General features: G+C 39.4%; 1 protein-coding gene across 1 annotated transcript in view; it reads left to right on the top strand.

Annotated features, from left to right (window-relative positions):
- The first annotated feature begins 1,205 nt into the window (after positions 1-1,205).
- Positions 1,206-21,515, top strand: part of LOC132827749 (cytoplasmic phosphatidylinositol transfer protein 1-like) — a 285,683-nt gene continuing 265,373 nt past the window's right edge. The window contains exon 1 of the mRNA XM_060844442.1: positions 1,206-1,727. Within this exon, the coding sequence (XP_060700425.1) occupies positions 1,680-1,727 (48 nt within the window). The 5' untranslated portion in view covers positions 1,206-1,679. The remainder of the gene's footprint in view (positions 1,728-21,515) is intronic.

The raw sequence follows: 21,515 nt of genomic DNA on the forward strand, positions 1-21,515 counted from the left end.
AATGTTATTGAAATCTGGATCTTGTGTGGTTTTGATTTTGCAGTGATCAAGGAACTAAACACATGCTTTTCATGATTGAATATCTTAAAAGCATTTTACAATTAATGGAGATTTTGAAGTGTAAGTTGTAGGAAACAGCCAGTTTGCGCACAAGCTTCTACAAGCAGCAGTATGGTCGTGACTAGATAATCTGTTTTTCAAGTGGTCAAAGTAAATACACTGTCCCATTGGTGATGTACAATTGCTTCTCAAACGTCAGTAGTGATACTTGAAAGTGTAGGCCTTTGTTGTATTAAGCAGCAATTTTTATTAAAGATCCAAATTCTAAACCAAGAAAGAGAATAGTAATAACTAATTATCCTGATTATTTTATCATGTATCCTGCATTGCAGTAGGTTAACTCAGTGGCTGGATGGCTGATTTGGCATTGCAGCGTGATGCTAACAGCATGAGTTCAATTCCTACATGAGCTGAGGTTAGCATGAAAGGATCCCCCTTGTCAACCTCTCAACTTGCCTGAGGCATAGTGAATTCTAGTTTAAACTATACCAGTCATCATCTCGCTCTCAAAAGAGAGCATCCCTATGGTCCGGTTGAAATATGGCGACTTTATCTTTTCACCTGTGGGAAACTGCTCGAGTTGTTTCCAGAATAATTCTGTTGTCGCCAGCAAGTTAACTAAAAATATTTGAAACGCTCAGTCAGGTTAGTTTCTGTGAAAATATTTTAGCAGTATTCAGTCAAACATCTGTTCAAGATTACATTATTGTTTTCACCCCATTTTACAAATAATCAAATTTCAGTTTTGAAGTGCTCATCAGTTCATACTAATTAGTTAATATTACTTCGTTTTGATCACTGTCAGACATATCAATATTAATGTATTTGGTGTGCATTAAAATATCCATTGAATGAATCTAGATTTGAAAACGTTTGTCATAATCAGAAACCACATATTTAATTTGATTATATGACTGAACAAGCTATTCCCCCTAAGGGGCATATAACAATTAAAAGACGTGATATTTTGTTTAAATTCTCCACTTTCCAGACCAGTTTGTTCCTATTGGATGGAGTCAGTACCCTTTCTGCTGCCGTCACTGGACGAAACTGAAGGGAGTTCTGCTACAACTGTTACAGTCATCGGATACATAATACCCATCGAGATCTGCGAGGAGAACTAATGTAAAAACCAGGCTGGTTTGCTGTGTTATGTAAGGGAGATACCCAGTACCTGAAACAGGAAATACGCCGACTTCGCTTTTATCTGGGAAAGGAAAGACTGAAGGAACAAGAAAGTCCTGCCGTGGCGTTGCGACTTAACACATTCTTACATTTTTTTGGTTAATGCATAGTAAGGTTGTCTTACCAATGACTCTGCTGGAATGAAAGCGATTTCTTCTTTGATTTCTCTTCGTTAAACAAGATACAGTTACAGTAATGCTCGCAAAGGAGCTGTTTCTGTGTATTCCGACTGTCTGCATTCACATGATCTGAACTTGAAACTGGACCTGAAAGATAGCGAAGACTCAATTGTGTTTTGATGCATGAACCTTCAGAAGCTAAGAAAGGGTTGATTCGTTTCACCCCATAAACTGTGCAGTGACTACGTTCGAAATACAGTAAATCGAGTTATATTGCGAGTTTCTGGGAAGGAAAGAGTCTTACGAGGAAGGACTATGTTGGTGAAGGAGTTCAGGATTTGCATGCCCCTGACAGTAGAGGAGGTAAGTATAGCTCCCGTGGTTTATTTTAATGGTGGGCTTTTTTTTATTTTCCAAAAGAAAAATGCATGTCCGAACTAAAATTTTATTCGATTTTCACGTTGTGTTTTTTTGGGAGATGGTTGAATTTCTTTGATTCTTAATGAAGATTTGATCACATTTATGATGGCTTTAAACGTTTCATTTGTTTCTGATTACACATGTATGCATTGTAAAGCATTGCTATCACACATAATGGAAATCATATGACTGCGCTGTATGCATAAACCGCGGGGTTTACATCCTGAACGCACTGGAAAGCTTTCTTCCCTTTCTGGCAAAACTACTGTTTAACAGTGCGTTCAATTGAAAAGAAGCCGATAAGTTGAAGAAAATTGCAAGTGCCTGCTGACGCGATTTAAGATACTGAGGGCGTGAGTGGGGAATCTACTGACACCAAAGGCTTTGTTTAGATTTCACTGTAGTTGCTTTCTCATCCTTCAGACATAACCACTGAATTCTTACCATAAGGTCTGCACCTTTAATTGCACTGACTGAACTGCATTAAAAACGGAGTTATTTGTTATTGTGAGAAAAGTGTAGTAAACATAAATGTATAAATATGTTTTATCGTGGAGGACAATACATTCATCCATTCACTATTGTCACCAGATGGCGCTGAGGTGAAACTTTTCTTGTTTACTCTTGGTCTAAAACATTCAGAGCTTATTTAGAATTTAGAGTCAGGTTTATTGTCACATGTACTCAAGTACAGGGATACATGAGTACAGCGAAAAGTGCACAAAGTCGCCATTTCCGGCGCCATCTTAGGTACAAAATCTTAGGTATAAATTAGAAAAATGGACAAATAAAAAGTTTTAAAAAATCAGCATAACAGTCCTTTTAAAGCTGGTTATAAATATGCCAGCGAATGTGGAGACATTGCACATGCACTGCAAAGATTAGCAATAATCTTAATTTTATTTACCCCTTCCAAGTTTTTGAACAAAATAAATTTAAGAATTCTCATTAGAATTTGTAATTATTGAAGTCAAAATAATGCAACCTTTACAAATTGAGGAATACCATCACTTCTTAATTTTTTTTGTTAAAGAACAAAGGGCATTTGGCTGCAACATATATTCAATGATTAATTCTTAGAAAAGTGTGACAGGTTCTTGCTAATCCAAGTAAAGAAATTTAAAACAATGAACAAGGATTTATAAATAAAGAATTAACATACCAGAAGGTCCAAAGAAGAGTCGTATCAGACTTGAAATATTAATCCGATTTCACTCCACAGATGCTTCCAGATGTGTCGATATCTGTAGAATTTTCTGTACTTATTATTAAGGATTTATTTGATGTATGAGATTTAGAGAAAATATTAATGATGGATAGTTGAGATCTAATGATGTAGCATCTTAACATGTCATAATCTTTAAGTAATGCAAACAATGTTAAAGGTTTTAGTCATGAACAATTGACTTGGAAATATACTGCCGGTTGCTGGGTCAATTTCCCAGAATTCCCCCTAACAGTATTGTGGGTCCACCAACAGCAGGTAGGCTGCAGCTGTTCAAAAAGGCAGCTCACAACCACTTTCTCAAGAACAGCTATGGATGGGCAATAAATGCTGGGCAGCCAGCAATGCCCACATCCTGCGAATTAATTTAAAAAATGAAGAACTCAGGAAATAGTAACTTGAAAAGCTTGTGAACAAAATAGTAATTAATAGTTTGACATTTTTTGTATAATATTTTTATGTGTGCACTTTGTAAATGATTATACATGAAGTGGATTGAATGTCATATTGTTTAAAGGCAATATTTATCAGTTATTATTGAAAGAAAACTGATAAATTTCCTCAAGTATCTTTCAAAAGGAATTACACAGAATATAGAATAGTACAGCACAGGAACAGGCTCTTTGACCAATGATGTTTTGCTGAACAAGTTAAACTAATCTCTTCTGCTTGCTCATGGTCCATATCCCTTCATTTCTTGCTTATTCATGTGCTTATCTAAAAACCCCTTAAATGCCCCTATTGTATCCGCCGCCGCTCTTGGCAGCGCATTCTGGGCACCGACACTCCATGGGGAAAAAAACTTGCCCTTACATCTCCTCTGAACTTTGCCCATCTTACCTTAAATGCATGCCCTCTAGGATTAGACATTTCAACTCTGGGAAAAAGGTTCTGACTGTCATCCCTATTTAGGTATCTCATAATTATATAAACTCCTCAGCCTCTACCACTCCAGAGTAATAAACCTAGTTTGTCCAGCCTCTCCTTTATAGCTCATACCCTCTAATCCAGGCAGCACTCCTATAAACATCTTCTGCATCCTCTCCAAAGCCTCCCACATCTTTTCTGTAGTGTGGCAACCAGAATTTAATGCAATATTCTAAGTATGGCCTAACCAAACTTTTATAAAGCTGCAACATCATTTCCTTCTTTCTTTACCACCCTATTTACTGGTGTAACCACTTTCGGGGAGTTATAGACAAGAACCCTAAGATTCTTCAGTACATAAATGCTGTCACGGGTTCTGCCATTACCTGTGTACTTTCACTTGACATTTGATGTCCCACAGTACAACAGCTCACACTTACCTGGATTAAAATCCATCTGCCATTCCTCTACCCATATCTGTAACTGATCTCTATTCAGCTGTATTCTTTGACTACCTTGTACACTATCCACAACTCCCCCAATATTTGTGTCGTCTGTACACTTGCGAGCCCTCCAATCAATATTTTCATTTGAGTCATTTATATGTATCACAAACAGTGGAGGTCCAGTACGAATCCCAGCAGAACACCAATAGTCACAGGCCTCCAGCCAGAAAAACACCATTGCGCCACTACCCTCTGTCTTCTATGGGCAAGACAATTCTGAATTCAAATGGCCAAGTCACCTGGATCCAATGCATCTTAGTCAGCCATGTGGGACCTTGTTGAAAGCCTTGTTAAAATCCATTTAAACAGCACCTACTGCTCTACCTTCATCAATCATCCTCATCGCCTCCATTAAAAAAAAATCAAGTTAGTAGCCTGATCTGCACAGAGCCATGCTGACTGTCCCTAATTAGGCCATGCTTTTCCATATGCATGTACATCCTATCCCTAAGCTTCTTCTCCAATAACTTTCCCACTAGATATGTGAGACATACTGGTCTATAATTCCCCTTCTTGAACAGAGGAACAATATTAGCTACTTGCCAGTCATCAGGGATCTCTCCAGTGGCAAGTGAGGATACAAAGAACTTGGTCAAGGCCCCAGCAATCTCCTCTCTTGCCTCTCAATAATCTAGAACAGATCCCATCAAGCCCTGGATCATTATCCACCTTAATGCTCTTCAAGAGGCCTAACATTGTTTGTTTCACGACCTCAAAATACGCTATTAGCATATTAGCATGTCCTACGTGACTCTCACTACCCTCCATGTCCTTCTCCTTGGTGAATACCGATGCGAGGTACTCATTTAGAATCTTGTCCATATCCTTTGCCTCCAAGCACACATTCCCTCCTTTATCCTTGAGTGAACCTACCCTCTTCCCTAGGTATCCTCTTGCTTTTAATATATGTACAAAATGCCTTGGGATTCTCTTTAACCCTACATGTCAAAGACATTTCATAGAGAGAAAGTGAGGTCTGCAGGTGCTGGAGATCAGAGCCGAAAATGTGTTGCTGGAAAAGCGCAGCAGGTCAGGCAGCATCCAAGGAACAGGAAATTCGACGTTTCGGGCATAAGGCCTTCTTCAGGAATGATTCCTGAAGAAGGGCTTATGCCCGAAACGTCAAATTTCCTGTTCCTTGGATGCTGCCTGACCTGCTGCGCTTTTCCAGCAACACATTTTCGGCTAGGGACATTTCATGCCCATCCTTGCTCTCCTAATTTCCTGCTTGAGTTCTTTCCTACTTTCTTTACATTCCTCATGGACTCTGTTCGATTATAGCTTTCTAATCTTTACATATGTTTCCTTTTTCTTTTTGACTAAATTCACAATCTGAAAAAGCACAGCAGGTCAGGCAACATCTGTGGAGCAGAACAATCGACATTTCAGGCAGGAGCCTTCATTCCAAATGAAGGGCTCCGCCCCGAAACATTAATTTTTCTGCTCCTCGGATGCTGCCTGACTTGCTGTGCCTTTCTAGCAACGCACTCTCAACTCTGATCTGCAGCATCTGCAGACCTCACTGTCTCCTAAATTCACAATCTCCCTGGTCATCCATGGGTCCCATAATTTGCCATCCTTATTCTTTATTCTAGTAAGGAATTACTGGAATAAGGACGTATCTGAAAACTTAAGGAGTTGTGATCACTATTTCTAAAATTCTCTCCCACTGAAAGATCAATCACCTGGCCAGGCTCATTAGCCAATTCAAGATCTAGTATGGCCCCTCCTCTAGTTGGACAAACCACATATTATTGCAAGAACCCCTTTTGGATGCATCTAACAAATGCTGCCCTGTCTAAGCTTCTTGCTGTAAGGAAATCTCAGTCAATATTGGGGAAATTAAAGTCATCCACGATGACAACCCTATTGTTTTTGCATCTTTTCATATCTGTTCAATATCTCAGTGGCTGTTGGGGGGCCTATAGTAAAATCCTATCAGAATGATTGCACCTTTCTTATTTCTGAGCTCTACTCATGTTGCCTCATGATATGAAGGTGCTGGTATTGGACTGGGGTAAACAAAGTTAAAAAGCAAGTGACACCAGGTTATAGTTCAACAGGTTTATTTGGAAGTACAAGCTTTTGAAACACTGCACCTTTGACAGGTAGCGAGCTACCTGCTGAAGGAACAGTACTCCGAAAGCCTGTACTTTCAAATAAACCTTGTGGACCATAACCTGGTATCATATTGCCTCAGTGGATGAGCCCTCCAGTATGTCCTGTCTGAGTGCAACTGTGACATTCTCCCTAATTAGTAGAGCAACTCCTCCACCTCTTTACCTCCCTCTCTATCTTGGCTAAAGCATTGAAACGCTGGAATGTTGAGCAGTCAACCAGGTCTCTGAAATGGCCACAACATCATAGTCCCATTTACTCATCAGACTCTAAGCTCATATGTATAACACTACTTGGATTGAAATAAACACACTTCAGTCCATCAGCTTCATTGTGTTCATTAATTAATTGACCACAGAAATATACAATGTTTTCCAAAGGCCTGCTTAGATGAAACCCGTTGTTGGCAGTGTGTAAATTGGCATATCAGGTCAAACAGCCTTAGTGTGTGCACATGCTGAATTCCTGATGGAGAGGAGGTTGTGCAGTTATGTTGGCAGTATTATGTGCTGTCCCTTGCAACAAGATTATTTAATTGTACAGCATTATGTATATTGGTCCCATAGTAAATTTGCTGAAATCTTTTGTAAAGCAAGCCCAATTTACTGAGTATCTATGTATAATGAACATCAGGAGCCTCATGTTGTTTGATTCAGCACTTTATCACACAAGGTTAGATTGTTTTTTTTTGACGTGTGAATTGCAGAACTGACTATGTCATTTCAGTCAGTGCTTACAATTTTTCCATTACCTAATAGTACTATTCTGCAATTCGCTTTGTATGTGCATTTCTACAGTAGCCTTCTGCTGCAATCATTTCCTCCTATGGCTGTGTTTGCAGAGGGAAGAAAGGCTGTTTTGCCTTCTTCTTGTGTTTTTGGTGGCTATCCTTAGCAACCAGAGATTATGTATATTGATGAAGGCACCACAACATGAGTGTATTCCGAAACTACTTTCAATTTTGGTTTCAGCAGGGAAGCTGTCACTGAGTTGTGTTCTCTACTGAAACCTGAGCTATAGATAGCATCTCGCTTGCTCACAGTTCAAGCACCACACTGAACTTTTAAACCGGATGCTTATTTGAAGTTAGCACAGGGAACATTTACCCAATCAGTTGGAATTCTATATAGCTGTTCATTAGGAAGGTGACTGAACCTTGTTTGCATCACATTCCCCATGGAGCAAAAGCTACAATTCAGAGGACACAACAGTTCTCCCAGGTGTCCAAAAGTGCAGTTTCATAAGCACCCATGTAGCTGTCAAGTGTACCTCAGTATAATCATGTGGAACATATATGAATTGCAAAGGATTTTATTTGATTACTGGACCGTCACAGCAGAAGACCACAAATGATTTTTAAGACATAGGGAGAGGCTGAACAGGCTGGGTCTGTTTACCCTGGAACGAAGGAAGCTGAGAGGTGACCTTATAGAGGTTTATAAAATTATTTGGGGCATGGATAGGATAAATAGACAAAGGCTTTTCCCTGAAGCGGGGGAGTCCAGAACTAGAGGCATAGGTTTAGGGTGAGAGGCGTAAGATATAAAAGAGACCTAAGGGGCAACTTTTTCACACAGAGGGTGGTACATGTATGGAATGAGCTGCCAGAGGAAGTGGTGGAGGCTGGTACAATTGCAACATTTAAAAGGCACTTGGATGGGTATATGAGTAGGAAAGGTTTAGAAGGATATGGGCCAAGTGCTGGCAGGTAAGACTAGACTGAGTTGGGATATCGTCAGCATGGACGGGTTGGACTGAAGGGTCTGTTTCCGTGCTGTACATCTCCATGACTCTGAATCTATGCCATGTTAATGGAAATCTCACTGTTTTCATCTTTTGATAGCCCATAGTGCCTCCACAATTTCAAGTCTAATCTTGAATGAATGAATTATCTCTGGAAGACAGATACCCCTTGCTCTTTAATGTCATCTGGAGCTCCCACAAGAAGTTGCGTTAAAGTTACAATTCAGCTCTTACTGTCATTGAAGTTCCTGTAGAACAAATAGCTGCATCAGAAATTGAAAAGAATGCTGTTGATGTCTGGCTAAGTCAAATGGGGTCCAACTATATAGCTACAGGAAAGTATTGATAGCTTATCACCACCTCTATCCAACCTCTTCACTACCTCTAAATTGTCACATGACTTGTCGACTATTTAGTTCTGAGTGAAAAGTATTACCCGCAATGAAATACTGATAAGATTGAAGCCATCGTCTTCACTGCTGACCATATTCTTCATTTCTCTTCCTTGCAACATTCTGAACCTGAATGAGCTTTCTTGCAACCTTGGTATCACATTTGATCCTGAGCTTCTAAACACTTAGTTGCATCACACGTAAACTGCCTCCTTGATGAATTCAACACTATCCTGGCCAGCCTTGTACTTTGCATTTTCATTCAACATAAGGTCATCAAAAACTCTGTCCATATCACATCCGTAAAGTTCTGTTCACCTATCAGTATTTGTGTGACTATCAAATCTTGTTTTAATGAATTGAAGATATGCTTTGGACCAGGCCAGACTCTCTCAAAACATTTCAATAAAGTAGCCCAGACCCTAACTTTGCTAGCTGTTTTAGGTAGGTGTAATGTGGATATTCCAGGAGGGACGCAGTTGGTCAAATCACTTGGTTTTAATTAAAACAGAATTTATTTACAAGATTACCAAATGAAACACAAACAGAAGAGAATACTGAATACCTGAAACTATCCAAATACCCAGCAGACTATCCCAACTTAATGATGCTGCTCCAATTACTTGCAACAATCCCCATAAGCACCCCTTGGCACAGAAGGTAAAATCAAACACAGGGTCTTATAGGAGACAATTCGGAGAGAGAGGAGCAGCATGGACCTGCTTCTTTGGTCCAGCAGCTTCATATACTACCTGATTACTATTCAGTGAATAGCTAGACTGCCAAAACCAAATCAAACCAGGGAAAAGCTGAGCTGGGAGAACTGGCCATAACACTTTCATTGTACAAGTTGCTTTTAAACTTGAAAGTCTTTTCTTGAGGCAGTATCTGTTAGCTATAATCAAATTGGCCCTAAAGCCCTTCAAACTTAGACTTTTCAGAATCTGTATTTTTACGGCCTCTTGAAAAAAACTAAGGACACTATTATCTTGTTAATGGAGCAAAATCATCACAGATGTAACAGAAATGCAAGCTACAGTGTATTCCAAAAAGTCACCATTTACAAAGGGGAATCTGTATAAGACCATAAGACATAGGAGTGGAAGTAAGGCCATTCGGCCCATCGAGTCCACTCCGCCATTCAATCATGACTGATGAGTATTTCAACTCCACTTACCAGCATTCTCCCCGTAGCCCTTAATTCCTTGTGGCATCAAGAATTTATCAATATCTGCCTTGAAGACATTTAGCGTCCCGGCCTCCAATGCACTCTGCGGCAATAAATTCCACAGGCCCACCACTCTCTGGCTGAAGAAATGTCTCCGCATTTCTGTCCTGAATTGACTCTCTCTAATTCTAAGGCTGTGTCCATGGGTCCTAGTCTCCTCACCTAACGGAAACAATTTCCTAGCGTCCATCCTTTCCAAGCCATGTATAGCAAGAAAGACGAGAGGAATACCCTCTACTTTCATTGAGATAGAGCAGAAAGAAGGATAACTGGCTGCACTTGACTGCATGGCAAGGCTTTACTTGTGGGAAGACGTGATTGACAGATCCTGGTTAAAAATAGTGTTTTTACTCCTCAAATCAACAATGTATGATGCACTTTGCAATAAACTGATACTTTACAACTATGATATCCTGAAACCTATTTGTCTTGCACAACAAACCAAAGCATGAGCTCCCAGCACCATTCTGTCTCCTCAGTCCAAAATCAAATCTTCTATCACTGATTAAAATTGAAACCAGCTAGTTTCCATATTGTGTGTCCTTTTACAACTGTTTGACGTCCAAGTGTCAACTGTTGGTGAAAGTGTAAGGAGTTTGTTCTCTATTTTTTAACTTTCTGCTTGTTTAATGTACTATTGCAATAGGAAGAACTGCTTTAGTGTCCTGTGGCAAACACCTAATCTTATCTAAGGCTGAAAGTCTCATCCATGCTATTACCTTCTAGACTTGACTGTTCCAAAGTTTGTCCAACTTCCTAGCTTTCACCCAAGTGAGAATTCAGCATATCCTAAAACTGTACTACGTGTTCTTTGTTGCACTAATCCTGTTCACTCCAGTGCTTGCTGACTTTTTATATGATAATAACACCATTTTCAAATTCTAATCATTGCACTGAAGTCTCACCCTGGTGTCACCCTCCCTCTCTTAGCAGTTGACTTCCGTTTGATTTGTAATCCTTCGATACCTGTGCTCCTCCATCTTGGCTTCTTGCACATTCTCAACTTTAATAGCTTCACCACAGGTGCCTGTGCCTTCTGCTGCCTTGGCCCCAAACTTTGAAACCTTTTTCTTAATCATCTTTGTCTCTCTTACCAGTCTTTCCTCCTTTGAAGGCTCTCCTAAAAGCTTCTCTCCTTGGCCAAGACTTTGAACCTCTGCCAATATCTCTTTATGTCATTCTGTGTCAGATCTTGTTTGATAATTCACCTCTAAAGCATTTCAGGACACTTATTGGCACCACATAAGTACAGATGTTTCTTCTGGGTAACGAAATGATTGTCACTGCTGCCAGATCTTTGACATTTATATTGGTATTTGTTTTTTTTCCCCCCTGTTTAGTTGTTCTGCACTTGTAGGCTATCCCTTGCAGATGACCAAAGATATGTGTGAAGATAGTCTGGAGACCAGATTTGTGTGAAGGCTAAGATCTATGTAGTACGTGGTAAATATTAGTAAATTAGCATTGAATATCCCTGTCCTAGTGGATTTGACTTCCAGTTAATTTGGAGTTTATCCTTTCCTCCATGCTATGCTGCAGGTTCTCCAAAGTTTTGGAGACATCCACATGCTGGTATATGAAATATTCTTTACCATTCCATGCAAGGACTCTGAAGATTGTAAAATCCTGCATGATAATCTGTACAACTTTGAGTGCAAACCTAGCTAATTAAACATCCAAGGGTCTTATTGTACCTACTCGTCCAGCCTTGAACATCCCTGCTGTGGCTACTTGTCAGTTACCACCACCATTAGTTTTCACTTCATTGGTTATTGTTTGTTAAATGGGGCTTCCTTCTCAGACTTGTGGTATGCATGTGATGGAGCTACTTCTCTCTCATCCTGGGAAGTATTCATCCCTGGGGAATGGAATACACATTAATGTACTGTGTAAAGCCAAAAACAATGCATATAACTGGAGCGTCGGAAGCTGAGGGGTGACCTTATAGAGGTTTATAAAATCATGAGGGGCATGGATAGGATAAATAGACAAAATCTTTTCCCTGAGGCTGGGGAGTCCAGAACTAGAGGCAAAGGTTTAGGGTGAGAGGGGTAAGATATAAAAGAGACGTAAGGGGCAACTTTTTCACGCAGAGGTTGGTACATGTATGTAATGAGCTGCCAGAAGAAGTGGTGGAGGCAGATACAATTGCAACATTTAAAAGGCATTTGGATGGATACATGAATAGGAAGGGTTTAGAAAGATATGGGCCAAGTGCTGGCAGTAAGACTAGACTGGGTTGGGATATCTGGTCGGCATGCACAGATTGGACTGAATGGTCTGTTTCCATGCTGCACATCTTTATGACTCCATAACAGCAATATCAGTACGGTAACTTGCAGGAGAGGGCAGACAAATGTAAAGCTCTGTCAAGGAGAGTTTAGATAAGCCTTATCTTGTCAAGCCAGCATAATACTTTTCTATTCCCTCAGTGATTTCAGTGCCAGCTATTTGAAAGGCATGGTTGTAATGCCAGTTGAAGTGGTGTAAGTTTAATAAATAAACATTCCACAATTTTGTAAATATATTGTATGATTTAAGCTGTGGGATTTTAATATATGTTTCTAGTTCTCTTGTGGAATGTGGGTGTCACTGGCTGAGCCAGCATTTAGTACCTGTTCTTAGTTTGCCCTTGAAAAGGTGGTGGTGGGCTGCCTTCATTGAATCACTGCAGTGCGCATGCTGTAGTTGCACTATTCTATTCGGGAGGAATTCAAGGATTCTGACTCAGTTTTAAAGTTATTCATTAGATGTCTGAGTTTATGGTTTTTGAGTTAGTGACCAGTGGATTTTCTGTGTCTGAAATGTAATTAATTTGTAAGTACTTATGTAGCTGTGGTGATTTATTTTAAAACTGTGTTTGAGGCCTGACTTTACAGTGAATGGGTTATGTGCACCATGAATGGACTTCTGCTTATTTTAAATTGTTTTACAAACAGCAAGGCAAATAATGGGGCTACACAGTCTTAAGAGATTTCTGGAACTTTTTTTAAAGTCTAAACGGAACACTCAGTTTGGAGAGGGAATTTTTTGGATTTCAGTTGATACTATGAATGCAGCTGTTTAGTGCATTGCTTGGAATATGAAGGCATGTATACCTGTCCTCCTGAGAAGGGAAGAACATAGAGAAAATTGTAAACTGATTTCCTTAAGATTGAAGAGTTAGTGCTAGTCCCAGACCAGAAATATTGGAGTAAAAGCTTGACATTACTTGAAGCTGATGTCTTGAACCTCAGGTGTATAATAGCTCAAAGAAGAAGATATTTGCAATTCCAGTCTAAACATTAAAATCATAGTGACGTAAACCCATTGAGGTGTTAGATGCAGGAATTCTGGGGTAAATATTGTCCAAGAGGCTTTTTGGATCCTGTAGCTGGTATGCATTTTGGGAACTATACAAAAGCTGTTATTTTTCTTTTTATTTTATGAATGAGTATTTTGGGATTCATAGATTTGTACATTTACTGTGTTTTTAAAAAGTCTTTGAATTTTTATTCTAAGTGGATGAATTGCAAATATCTTCCTGGAACTATTATACACCCAAGGTTCTTTTGTTAATAAACCTCTGTTAAAATCTAATCAAAATAATGTCAATCAAGCCAGGTTCCTGTTTGGGATCTGACTTGTCTGGGAAGAACAATAGCTGGAATCATAACAATTGCTGTATTTGGTTTGGCTAACATACGTAGTAAAAAATCAAAATTTTTATGATTAGATGTTCATAATGAAACAAACTTTTGGAATGTATATGAATTATTAGTAAATGTTTTTTTGATGGCACTGAAGCCTTAAATCGTATCATCTGTCCATCTGTGCACTTTTGGCAAGGGATGGCATGGTCAGCAGGTATCCTAGATGTTTTCTGAAATAACTGCACGGAGGCCATTAGTCCATCACCAAGTCACCTTTCATTTATTTGTGCACAGTAAACTGTCTGTAACCAGCCAGCTATGTGTCAGTCCCCTAAACTGAGGAGATTCTAAATCTCCTGCTGAGATCATTTTTTTTCTTTTTTCTTCTGTTTTTTCCCCGCACTACTGCCTAACTGTAGTACTGCTTATTTTTCCCCATCACCCATGTCGTGTGTATATAGGTGTAGGACACAATGAAAAACAACAGGTGTACAAATCTTTATTCATTTTCCACCACCAGAAAGAAAGGAAACATCCAAGTGGCCGGTGACCAGTAATGCCGTTCTCATCAAAGGGCAATGCTGCGTGATCAAAAAGGTGAAGGGGAGGGCAAGGGATTCCCTGTTAATTTTTTTTAACCCCCACACTACCACCTAATAGCATTAGTGCTTATATTTTTCCCCAGCACCCATATTGTGTGTGTGCAGGTGTGAGGCACAGTGAAAAACAACAGGTGTACAAACCTTTATTCATTTTCCGCCACCAGGAAGAAAGGAAACAATCGAGTGGCCAGTGACAAGCAATGCCCTTCTCAGGGCAATGCTGTGTGATCAAAAAAATGAAGAGGAGAGCAAGGAATTCTCTGTTAATTTTTTTAACTTTTTATCCAGCTCCCTCAGAGCCAGCTCTCAAGAGTGAACAGAACCTCTGATCCTTTTGTTTATTTTTTATTTTCTTTTATTTTTTTTGTCTATCTTTTTATTACCCCCACACTATTGTCTAACTGAGATAGTACTTACCTTTCCCCCAGCACCCATGTTGTGTGTGTGCAGGTGTGTGACACAGTGAAAAACAACAGGTGTACAAATCTTTATTCATTCTCCACCACCAGGAAGAAAGGAAACAGTCGAGTGACTAGTGACAAGCAATGCCCTTCTCAGGGCAATGCTGTGTGATCAAAAAAATGAAGAGGAGAGCAAGGAATTCTCTGTTAATTTTTTTAACTTTTTATCCAGCTCCCTCAGAGCCAGCTCTCAAGAGTGAACAGAACCTCTGATCCTTTTGTTTATTTTTTATTTTCTTTATTTTTTTTGTCTATCTTTTTATTACCCCCACACTATTGTCTAACTGAGATAGTACTTACCTTTCCCCCAGCACCCATGTTGTGTGTGTGCAGGTGTGTGACACAGTGAAAAACAACAGGTGTACAAATCTTTATTCATTCTCCACCACCAGGAAGAAAAGAAACAGTCGAGTGACTAGTGACAAGCAATGCCCTTCTCAGAGGGCAATGCTGCATGACCAAAAAAGTGAAGGGGAGGGCAAGGAATTCCCTGTTAATATTGGTCAACCAGGTCTTGACCTGGGTTAACAGTCCTAATCAAGGATCTCATAGTCAACAAGATCCAACTGGTTCCAATCAACTATGATTTCCTAACTAAATGTTGCTGACACCAATTCCATTACCTCTACCATTACTCAATTTGAGAACACTGAGATGATCTTCAGTTTAGTCACTGGGTTTTACTAAGCGCCTCGGAGGATAAAGTTTCTAAACCCTAAGGAAATTTGATCCTTGTACTTGATTTTGAATCCTGTTATCGATTTTAAAAAAGACTGAAAATAATATATTAAGTCACATTTTCACCGTTGTAATGTTTAGGGATAATCCTTTGGTCTTTGCATCTGGCAGAATGGATTGATGGCTTATTATGAAATCTACCTGATGTTACTATTCCATTTACATCCCAGAAGTCTCTAATCACGACAAGTTAAGAACAAAAATCACATGAGACGTAATAGAAAATGCTGAAATATGTGCCTGCAACTTGAAATTAGTATATTTAGGCAAGATTGAAAAATTAAACATCTATTCTAAGCGTTTTAAAAATGAACTTAGTGGAAATGTACATAGTAACAAACATTCATTCAGGATCTGTTCGCTGCTTCTGTGATAAATTCTTTAGAACATAAGTAAATTAAAGTCTTGTTTAATTCAAACTGGTTTCACAGATTTTTAAATAGCTACAGAAATACTTTCTAGTAAACCAATTACTTGTAAAAGTAGAGGGCTGTGCAAAAAAAAAAGTTGCCTGCTATTTATTGCCTGCAACTAAGTGCTGGGAATCATAAATTAATACAAAAAACCGTTGGCGAAAATTTAGAGGTTTAAAAGGTGATGGTGCTAAATGGATAACAGCCAATTTATTTTAAGATCATGTTAACAACTGACATCTCAATTTACATTTGAAATAGGAATTAATAGGGTAAAGTTTTATTGCACTTAATGAAATGAAAATTGTGTTTAAAGTTGTGCAAGTGACCCACTTTGCCAAATGTTTGGCCCTGTGATAAAGATGAACATTTATCCCAATCTATCCATGTTGGACATATTAACAACATATTCCAAATGAGATGCTGCACTATTCATGTTTTTCCATTTCATATCATGAAAAGATTTGGTAAATTTCACAACATATATTTGCAAACCACAAGGCATTGTTTAGGAAACCAACATAATTGTGAGATCAGTGATGTCATTCTTGACAGTCTGAAGTGTAATATTTAGTTGCCAGAGTTGGATGGTGTGAATCCAAGTGGCATCCAAATCTCAAGTATTATTCTAACATTTGCACTAGCTCAGAAGTGTAGATGCAGTGAAAATCAAAATAGTGGCTAAATTCAGATTCAAAAAGTGTGGCGCTGGAAAAGCACAACATCTGAGGAGCAGGAGAGTCGTTGTTTTGGGCATAAGCCCTTCATCAGAATGGGTGTTAGGGGTGGGGCTGGCGGGGAAGGAGCTCGGAAGTTAATAGTTAGATGAAGGTGAGGGGAGATGGTAATAGGTCAAAGCAGAGGGTGGAGCGAATAGGTGGGAAAGAAGATGGAGTCCTACCTGTCCATCTGTCATCCCACCTATCCGCTCCAGTCTCTGCTCCAACCAATCACCACCACCCCCCTACCATCATCTATCAATTGTCTTATTAGCTACCTTCTCTCCCAACCCATCCCCCTCCCATTTATCTCTCAGCCTCCCTGCCCACACACCCCCATCCCCACATTCCTGATGAAGGGCTTATGCCCGAAACGTCAACTCTCCTGCTCCTCAGATGCTGCCTGACCTGCTTTGCTTTTACAGCGTCAGACTTTTTGACTGATCTCTAGCATCTGCAGTCCTCACTTTCTCCTACCTAAATTTAGATTGTCCGCTTTGTTAAACATAATTCATTAATCCTTTATGAAGTTAGAAGAATTATTAATCAATACACAATATTATGACTCATGTGACAGCTTAAAAGATCGACGACTCTATAAAATTAGAAATTGCTTAACAAGCTGTGGGCTCTCAGTGAAATGATCGGAGATAAATCTGTGTAGGAACAAAGCTTTAATTTTTTATATACAAATATATTTTAAATATTTACTTCACACAATCTAAAGTAATGTTGCAATTTTACCAGCCTATTTACCCTATCCATACCCCATATAATTTTGTAAACCTCTATAAGGTCACCCCTCTGCCTCTGACGCTCCAGGGAAAACAGTCCCAGCCTGTTCAGCCTCTCCCCATAGCTCAGATCCTCCAATCCTGGCAACATCCTTGTAAATCTTTTCTGGACCCTTTCAAGTTTCACAACACCTTTCCGATCGGAGGGAGAATCAAGATAGAACCCACTCTACTCACTACTGCAGATTCTTTGTAGGCCACACTTAAAACAGCTATTAACTTATCTGATTCTGTGCTGTGAACTTCACCCAACAGTTCCTCCAAGGTCAGTTGTGAATTTCACTGTTTGTTCATTTTCCCAGATGCACTCCGATGTGCAATGATACATGAATTCAAACAGCAAAGGCAATAACTGTGCAGGTTCTTTCTTCCTCTTTCTCTCTCTCCTGTAATGACCTCACCATGTGCTTCCTTTGTCTGTTCTTCTCCCTTTTAAAACTGCTGTTGTTTTGACTTTTTTTTCCCCAAAGTTCCAAAACAATGCAACAGCATATGAAACAGTAATTGCTGCTCCTGGAATTCGAGGAAACCCCTCCAGCACCTAAAGTGCCTCAAAAAAGGAGCAGCTGTTCCAGCCAGAAATTTTTCCTGTCCTCCATCTTGGATTACCCAGAATTATTAATTAATTGAATTGATGAATTAATTGAACCATATTCCACCAGTATTTCAAACCCATCTGCCCAGGACATTAGCCTGAATACTAATCAGTGATTGGTAATCAAGTTTCTGTTTATCCATTCTTTCTCAGTAAAGTGCTCTGCAAAAGAGTACTTGAGGAATGTAAAATGTTGTTCGTACAGGGATCTGCTAGCTCAATTGGCAGGATGGTTGATTTGTGATGCAGAATTAGCCATCAGCCTGTGCTCCATTCCTGTACCACCTGATGGTCTGGTAATCATGAAGGACTCTCCTTCTTAACCTCTTCCATTGCCTGAGGCATGGTTGCCATTCGGATAAACCACCAGCAGTTGAGTGTCTCTAATAAAAGAACAGCTCTATAATCTGGTAAGACTTTGGTCAACTTTACCTTTTTCATACATAGGCAGTAATTTTGCAGTTACAGTATAGATCAATAGATTGTTGAATGACAGAAAATCTGTCTACTATCTTGGTATGAAACAAAACTATCCTAATGACTATACTGTTATGGTCTAATTGGTGGTACGATTGGACAAGTCAGATTCCAGTATGAAAATCAGTTTGATTGATCATTTATTTTAATTAACATGGTTGTTATTCACTGCATCATGGCCATATGAGGCTGCAGAGGTTCATTTGCAAAACAAAAGGAATCAGTTTATCACACAAACTACAATAGTAAAAGAAGTCAAATTATCTAGGTGTAAAAGGTTTGAAAGATCTTAAAAAACACTAAGCAAAACAAAGTCCCATTTTTTCCTAAAACTATCCATTATGTAGACTCAAATCTGGAGAAATTACCTCTATATTAAATCTTTAAATTTGACTTAACTGATTTTTCCTAATTCTTTCCTGTAAACTGAAGCCTTTTCACATGAATGTTTCTGAAATCGAGGGCTTCGACATTCCCAGCTTTAAATGACATGTAGATTTCCAACCAAGTATTCCTGGTCTGGAAGTGGAAAAACAACTTTTCTATTGAGGTAATTCTGCTTTTTCTGAACTGCTTTCACTGCAGCAAACAGGGATTCCTGAATTCGTTAGGAGAATAGATAGTGAGAAGCTATCCTGTTCACAGCCTCATGTCTTTCAGTCACCCGAGAAATAGTTATAGTTGCTTGTAGGTAGAGGGCTTTTGTCATCAATGATTTATCAATAACTAACCACAAGTCTCCAGACCAATCAAGCATTTGTTGCCACTTGATTCTCCACTTGAACTATCAACTGTATAAATGGTACTAGCGGTGTAGTAATCCATCAGCAATGTTTCGTTTTAAAGCAGTTCTTTTCCCATTCCAGTTCACCATCAAAAATGGAAAAAAAAGACTTGGTCTTTCCACCACTCGGTATATTTTAAGTTCACACTCATGTCGATGCTGCTGTCACCTCACTGTATCTCTCAAGCACTACTTTTGACGGTTCCATTGTTGTGAAATATTCTGATTGTTTATCTAGTTCCAGGAGTTGCTGTTGTGCAGAGATCTCAAAGGTCTGTGCAAAAGAAGAAAAACTGGAAGGAATGCTGCTCCTGGCTAGTCTGACATATTCTACCCTCCAAGAACCTCTGGTTATTCAAAGCTCTGGAGCAAATTCTGATCTTCTATCACCTCTGTGCTCATTGATCTACATTAATTCATAGAAACATCATAGAATTCCTGTAGTGTGGAAACGGGCCTTATTGGCCCAACAAGCCCACATCAACCCTTCAAAGAGTAACCCACCCAGACCCATTCCCCTACATTTCCCCAGACTCATGCACCTAACCGACATCCCTGAACACTATGGGCAATTTAGCATGGCCAATTCACATAACCTGCACGTCCTTAGAATGTGGGAGGAAACCAGAGCACCTGGAGGAAACCCACACAGAAGATGGGGAGAATGTGCAAATCCACACAGTCACCTGAGGCCGGAATCGAACCTGGGTTGCTGGCACTGTGAGGCAGCAGTGCTAACCACTGAGCCACCGTCTTAAGAGTTTCAAGCATGTTTCTCTATTTTTGTAATTTCACCCAATCCCACAATTCCGAGAGAAATATATGTTTTTCTAATTCTGCCTCTTTTGTGTCTTCAAATTTGATTTCATTTGCTTAGATCCTCATGTTCGGGAATACATTCCCTGCATCTGTCAGCCTTTCACCTCGCTTTCCTTCTTATGAACATGCTTCTCAAAAACCTACTTCTTTGATCACCCAATTCAACTGAATAAGTTCCATAAAAGAAACATTGTCATGCTTTATTTCACAATCATAGAAATATACAGTACAAAAGAGGCCCTTCAGCCCATTGAGTGTGTACAGCAAAAATATACCACTACCTAAACTAGTTCCACTTTCCCCCACAAGGCACATAGACTTGAATGTTATGACAATTGAAATGCTCATCCAGTTACTTTTTAAAGATTGTGAGGTTTCCCACCTCAACTACCCTCTCAGGCAGTGCATCGCAGACCATTTTATGAGGCCAAAGTCACTTTGAAAAATAAGTTGCCGTTTATGATAGAAAATATCTACTAGTTTTTAGTACAATAAAGTACAATTATATATTTTAACTTCGTATTTCTTGATAAAACAAGCAAATTTGAATCACTGACTAATATATGAATAGGTACATATTTACTTAACTGAAATTTGAAATCTATTAATTTTCTACCAAAACTAATGAGAATAGAAGGAAAGTTCCAACATTCTTTCAACAGGAAAATCTCTTGAATATATATTTCAATGCAATTACGTGACAGCTGTATGTTTCAGAAAAGTTTCCGATCAGCTGGAAACAATGTTGAAGCTGGTGAATATAGAGAATTGTTGTCAGTGGTGGTTGCCCAAATCGAGTTCAGTGAAATTCCTGCAGTAATAGCATAAACAGTGTTTCTGCATTTTATTTGGGAGAATAAAACAAAGAACTACAGATGTTAGAGATCTGAAACAAACAAACAAAACAGCAGTTGATGGAGAAACCCAGGTCTAGCAGTATCTGTAGAGAGAAAACAATTATCATGTAAGATCCAGTGATCCTTTTCCAAACTGGAAGCAGGTTTTACAGGGGGTTGGAGGCTATAGAGATCATCATATGAGATGAGGTTAATGACAGTCATGGATACAATAGCTTGATGTTCACTGGCGGAGCCATTGTTCAGGGGTGATAGGAGGTGAGAATAGAATAGAATCCCTCTTGTATGGAAACAAGCCATTCAACCCAACAGGTCCACACCAAGTCTCTGAAGAGCATGCCAACTAGATCCACCCCCTGACCCTATTTTTGTAACTCTGCATTTGACATAGCTAACCCACCTAAACTACACATCCCTGGACACTGTGGGCAATTTAGTATTGCCAATCCACCTAACTTGCACATCATGCATACACAGGAAGACCGTGCAAACTCCACACAAACAGTCTCCCTGGCGCTGTGAGGCAGTAGTGCTAACAACTGAGCCACCATGCTGACAATGGCAGAAACATCTCTGTCAATCCTGCAAAGTGTCAGAGAGCTGGCATTCAGTCTGTGCTGCGGTAGACATGAGTACGCCAAACAACACCAGCACCACTGTTTTCGGTAGGTTTGATTACAAACTTAGGATTGGATCAGAGAGCACACAGTGCAGTCAGTTCAGAGGGAGCTGAATTAGATTAGGTGAGGGGAACAGAGAAA

The sequence above is a fragment of the Hemiscyllium ocellatum genome, chromosome 25, assembly GCF_020745735.1.
Source record: "Hemiscyllium ocellatum isolate sHemOce1 chromosome 25, sHemOce1.pat.X.cur, whole genome shotgun sequence".
Classification (NCBI taxonomy): Eukaryota; Metazoa; Chordata; class Chondrichthyes; order Orectolobiformes; family Hemiscylliidae; genus Hemiscyllium; species Hemiscyllium ocellatum.